The 6512-nt window shown below is 38.9% G+C and overlaps 1 protein-coding gene across 4 annotated transcripts in view; it reads right to left on the minus strand.

The window, feature by feature from the left end:
- plecb (plectin b) overlaps window positions 1-6027 on the minus strand; it is a 124717-nt gene extending 118690 nt beyond the window's left edge. For all 4 annotated transcript variants that reach the window (XM_083542886.1, XM_083542885.1, XM_083542884.1 and 1 more), the window contains exons 1-2: window positions 5783-6027; window positions 2181-2364 (exon numbers count right to left, since the gene is read on the minus strand). In XM_083542886.1, coding sequence (XP_083399012.1) covers window positions 2181-2364; window positions 5783-5860 — 262 coding nt within the window. In that variant the 5' untranslated portion in view covers window positions 5861-6027. The remainder of the gene's footprint in view (window positions 1-2180; window positions 2365-5782) is intronic.
- Between the last annotated feature and the right edge of the window lie 485 nt (window positions 6028-6512).

Here is a 6512-nt window from a genome sequence, read left to right on the forward strand (position 1 = left end):
TCTATGGTCAGGGCATTCTGCCTAGTAGTACAGTATACACCCTTCCCAAGTAAACAAAAATCCAGAGATCTATTACTCCCACACAAACCTGAACCAAGTGGGCCAAAGGACAGTACTGTGATAGAGACACCTATTTTAGTGCAAATGCTGCTATTTGGCATAGATTTTTTTCTCTTTCATGACAATGGTGTCACTCCATGTTAAAAATAGAAAAATGTAGCCACGCTTTTTCTTATTAGAATAGGAACATTTAGAATTCTGATTAATAAAACCTGTTTACACACCTGCTCAAATTAAATATGTACAGTTTAACTAGTAATAAACAAACACACCAGTGCACACAAATGTATAATCTTGCTCATCAGTAGTCAGTTTTCACATTTCTCCCAACTGAAATGTCTTCATTACACTCCTCTTGTTTACCAGCTGAAAAGCTAGAAAGCTTCTGTCTGGGTGAATACGAATGTGTGTGTAGGAGGGTGTGAAAGTGTGTATGTGTGCTGCCACTGAAACAAAAAGATAGTTGTGCAAATGCACAGCACAGCCACAATCCTACCATCCTACAAATGGATATTAAGAATAATTAATCCGAACGATGTAGAAATGCAGAGCAGAATATGACAATGGACTGGAAACAGGAAAAGGCAAGCCAAAGCATTTTTCCAACAACAATAGGACAATAATATAATGCCGGTCACAAGCCTGGACAAATGGGGAGGGTTGCGTTAGAAAGGTCATCCAGCGTAAAACATGTGCCAAATCAAATATGTGGATCACAAATCAGAATTTCATACCGGATCGGTCGAGGCCCGGATTACTAACGACCGCCACAAGTATTGTTAGCCAACAGGGTACCGGTGGAAATTGGACTACTGTTGGCCGAAGCAGGAGAAGGAGAGGATGAAGACGTCTACAAAGACAGCAGGGAAAGGAGCAGTGTAGGAGAGTACTTTAAATGTTGGTACTATGACTGGTAAAGGGAGAGAGATAGCTGATATGATGGAGAGGAGAAAGGTAGATATGTTGTGTGTTCAGGAGACCAAGTGGAAAGGGAGTAAGGCCAGAAACATTGGAGGTGGGTTTAAACTGTTCTATCATGGTGTGGATGGAAAGAGAAATGGTGTAGGGGTGATTCTGAAGGAAGCGTTCAGTAAGAGTGTAGTGGAAGTGAAGAGAGTTTCTGACAGGGTGATGAACATGAAGCTGGAAGTTGAACGGGTGATGATAAATGTCATTAGTGCCTATGCTCCACAAGTGGGTTGTGAGATGAAGGAGAAGGAAAATTGATGTTTTGTAGATCAACAAGTGGTAGAAGCTGTACTTTGGAATGAAAGATTGGTGATTGGGGCAGACTTCAATAGGCATGTTGGTGAAGGGTGAAAGAGAGGAATGTGGAAGGGCAGATGGTGGTAGATTTTGCTAAAATGATGGAAATGGCAGTGGTAAATACTTATTTTAAGAAGGAGGAGGAAGGTGCACACAGGTGGACCCTGTTCTATGTAGGAGATGCAACCTGAAGGAGATTGAACACTGTAAGGTGTTGGCAGGGGACAGTTTAGCTAGACAGCATCGGATGGTGGTCTGTAGGATGGTTTTGAAGGTGAAGAAGAGGAGGAGAGTGAAGACTGAAAGAAGAATAAGATGGTGGAAACTGAAGGAGGAAAACTGCAACGCCCTTTATCCAGAAAACTCAACAGTTGACCTTGCTGACTTCTGGCAAAAATTTCTAATTGGATGTTTTCTTAAGGAAAACACTTTTCCTTACAGTAAACAATTCAACAATTACAAGTTCTTTTCACTAATGTGGAACATCTGCCATACAAGCATCATGCTTATGTTACTACAACAAAAATACAAACACATTAAAAAGATAGCCTTATTGTTGTCAAAGAAAATGAATCAACACTTTCTGACCAGTCAGAGCTGAGAAATGAACAGTATTCTGATATTAAGTTAATCAGGCTTTAAGCCAATATGTTCTTCAACGCTGCCACAAAACATTGCTACTTTTTTCTTTTTTACACTTTTTTTTTTTTTTTTTAACATGTACAGTCCAAAAATTTGATAGCATGCTAGGTCCAATCCTATTCAATCTATGAGTGACACAACTGTGTTGAGGCATCCAATCCTGGTATTGCAATCCCAACTGTTATAGAGTGAAACATTACAACATAGCCCACCTGCGATGCGGATGACAGCTCTTTCGGCAGGGTCCAGCACCTCTGCTGATGCTGATTTGGATCGTTTGACCTTCTGGTATTTGGACAAGTTCCAGGGCAGTGTGTCACCGGGTGTCCGTTCACCAGGGCTCTCCTCCTTTAGAGACAGAATCCTGTGCCTTTCTCTATTGCCTGATGCCATCACCTGTAGAAGAAAGTGAGTTCACAATTTCCTTTCTTTTTCCACACTGTTATGAGTTACATGCACACACACAAAACTTCATGTAAGCATTTTATATTGAAACTCTTATTCAGGAAAATGTTTACATAATACAATAGAAAAGGGGCAAATCTCTTTTACACAGATATCCTGTTAATATAACTACCCATCAGTTATGATCAAATCTGAAAAAAATGGTATCTCCAGCTCTCCACTTTGTTCTTTATCTACAACACACCGATTCATTCCGTCCTGAGTGTCGTCACTGCAGGCAAACATTCATGTTCTTTTGAAAGTTTTCTTCTTTCAGCTTCTACCATTAGGGGTCACCACAGCGGATCATCCGTCTCCATACCTCCGTGTCCTGTACATCTGCCTCTTTTAAACCAACTACCTGAGTGTCTTCCCTCAAGACATACATAAACCTCCTTGGTCTTTCTCTTGTCCTCCTTTCTGGCGGCTCCATCCTCAGCATTCTCCTACCAATATAACCCATTTCCCTCCTCTGCATGTCCAAACCATCTCAATTTCGCCTCCCTCACCTTGTCCTCAAAACATCCTGTGCTGTCCCTCTAATAAACTCGTTTCTAATCCTGTCCATTGTCATTACTCCCAATGAAAATCTCTGTCATGTCTCTCGAAAGTAATAGATAATAACCCTATGCCACTAAATCAGGAATGCTAAAAACATGTAAAGTCCCTGAAGGCACAAACTCTCTCTATATGTACAGTAAATTATTAACTACAGCACAGTCCACATTATTTACATGGTTAGATTTGGTTACTTCATGGGATTATAGTAGAAATTAAGAAAAACATGCTAAAACCAACATGTGAATCGAAACCAGACATAAAGCGTGTTAACTATATAAACTATTGAATTATTATTTTTTTTTTTTCACTAAGCACTCATGCAAACCCAAACCACACAAAACACACTGTAGGTTCAAAGTTCATGAATATTTAATGACCTCCTTGAAGCTGCCAGAACTGAATGTCATGCACACACAAAAATACAAAATAGAGGAATATGTTTAAAAAAAAATATATAGGAAACGTTTGTATATGTGAAAGGAAGCTGAACTTAAAATGTCATATAATAGATATTAGAAAACAAGTGTTATTATGAGATAAAACAAGTGTAAGAGCCATGATCTCTTGTGTAGAGGTAACCTGAATTAAAATCACTGACTCGCTTCTCTTCTTAATATCTGGTGCAGGAGGTCATTTGAAGTTCAGTTAATTGTGATGATCACAGTGGTGAAAAATGTTCTGGTTTAGTGTTGAACATACGAATAAAAAAAAATAACTATTGGACTATCCAGCATGAATTCTTATTATTAGGCCATTACTTTAATAATTTCAAATTATTGATTTTCTGCTGTGCAATGCTGTGATTCAATAAGCACTTTTGCTCACTTACATTCAGTAACCACTTTACCCTGAACAGAGATGTTGGAGTGGATTTAAAACCTAGCCTTGGAAAACTGTGTATTAGGTTAGAATACACCCCAGATAAGGCCAGTACATAGCAGTACAAAATAGACATACTCCCACCTAAGAACGACTTAAGATTCTTCTGCGTGATATTCCTGCTGTAATATGGTGAGGAAGTGCAATAGTTTGCATCTATGGCTAAAGCAGCATTTAGTTTCTCCCTATGCAGTCAGACCCTGACCTACGAACACTCGACTTACGACATTTCAGAGATACGACAGTCACCTCAGATGAACAAATAAATAAATTAATATCTTATTTTTTTCTTTACTTGATTTGTACTATGTAAAAAATATGTAAATGGGTTTACATCATAGAGTATTCACTCTTCTCGACTTACGATGGACTTTTTCGACCGTTTTTTTGGTCCCTATCTACGTCATAAGTTGGGGTCTACCTATATATCCAAGTTTCAAAAAGGGGACAGACAACAGTAGAAAGGTTGCTGCTATGATAATGTGTCAGGCAGTTGACCAATGTGGTTTTAAGAGAAACTCTATACCTATAATCAAATAATGCAACCACAAACTTGTGATTTAAAAAGGTCAAAAAATACAGTAGCGCTCACTCTACTGTTACGCTCCACTGTTAACACAACAGTGGAGCGGATTTCCGTGGAAGGTCAGTCTGACTTCTACACAAAAACAGAATTACACACCTCATTGATAATGGTAATGTTTAATGAACAAAATTACAATCATTTGCTATTTTTGAATATTATGTTCTGAAATATGAAAATGTATATCTAAAAAAAAAACTGTTAAACAGCACTTATTTTTTTTAACATTATATACACGACTGACTGTAATAAGAGTATCAATAGAGCAGTGGAATATCCTAATAAATCAGAATTTACATGGTCACCAGAAAATTGCATGACTGCATTGCATGAGTGCATATTATGTCTCTGCTTCTGGGTGAAGGACACGGCAACATTATATGAATGTAACATGAGAAATTACTTTGCAATACACTATACTACAGATATACCAGATATTGTAGTACATTTATATCCCTCACAGATTCTATTTTTCAAACAAATAGCTGACTGGGTCCTGATATGCAGTGTTGCAAATAATGTGATATACAGTACAAGATATTGCAAACAACAACAAAAAAATAACCTTGAAAATTCTCCCAAATGCAGATTTCTTATGCATGTGTATTCCAGTTTCAGTCCTGGAATACACCCGTAAAGTGCACAGTTTAGGGTCTTTGTTGTGTTAACGCGCTCATAACTAGTTTCTCTATCGGCTTTTCAACATAATCAGGATGTGTTGAGTCAAAGAAAACACTATTACACCGTGTGGATGGATGTGGATGGATGTTAAGCGTTTTCATTGGAGATCTAAATATATAACAACACACATCCAGATGTCTGTAAAGCTGCTTTATTAAGAATGCTTATTAGAATGCTCCCCAAATTAGGGAGACTTAAGCAGTTTTTGATTGCAAAGCAACCTTACTGTAGTCCTTTTGTAGTCTCAAATATGATGTCCTTGCATCAGAGGCAAAGTATGACAGATGAGAGGTTTGCATCATTTATTAAAGAGTGAATAATGGGATGGCGTACACAGTCTCGCAGGCACTCGTATTTCCTCCTTGTTAATGCCAGAGTAGTGTTGGGTATGACTGCATCTCAATCCCCTCGAGTTCAGGCTGATCATTCTAACTGTACAGTACTGGAGATACTGCACCAGGTATTTTTAGTAAACACTTCTTATAATGCACCTGGACAGATCGCTTAGTGGTGTGGGCTAAAATCAGAGCACGATTACATATTAGGTTAGTTTGTTTTAAGAAATAAAATTATATATATAAAAATATTATATAAATCCGAGGTTTAATGCTATTTATAAAAACCCGTTAGTGGCTGCAGCTTCGTCAGCATGAACTTGACACTTACCGTGGTGTTGTTGTGCAGTATGGCAGGTCTGTCTGTCTGTCTCTGTCTCTCTCTCTCTCTCTCCTGGCAGACACGCATGTACCGGTGATGCGTGATAAATCTGCGTGATTCTCATTCGCGATCACCCAAACCGCCAAGTCTCGGTCTCCGCCTTAGAGAACTACATGGGTGTGTGCAGGTGCCTGGGCGGGTTTTACACTCAGAAATCCGCAGTGCTCTGCTCCGAGTTTCCTCTAGTGAGTCCCGCGCGTACACACACACACACACACACACACACACACGCGCGCGCGCACACACGGGCGGGCGCGCGCGCGCACATCGGTCAATAATTAACTGACGCCTAATTTCGCTCCGGTTTTACGCTTGCGATCAGCGGCTGCGTCCCAAACCACTCACCTCGGTGTAAAACAGTGCACCAGAGTACAGCCTTGTAATGGCACACTGTTTAGTGCTTTAGTAAGCACGTTTGGACTCAACCCAGTTTAAAGGTCAATTAAAGTCAATTCGCTGGAGGCGGGTTCTGGTCGCACTGCAGGTGGGCGTGTCTTTGAGAGTACAAATTTACTCAAAGGCACAGAGTCCATTCGTAAGATTATATTATAATGTCATAGAATAATAACAATAATAAATAGTATTATCAATGTTATTATTATTATTATTAGTTGTAGTAGTAGTAGTAGTAGCAATATTATTATTATTATTATTATTATTATTATTATTATTATTATTA

This window comes from Silurus aristotelis, assembly GCF_946808225.1.
Source record: "Silurus aristotelis genome assembly, chromosome: 1".
NCBI classification, from domain to species: domain Eukaryota; kingdom Metazoa; phylum Chordata; class Actinopteri; order Siluriformes; family Siluridae; genus Silurus; species Silurus aristotelis.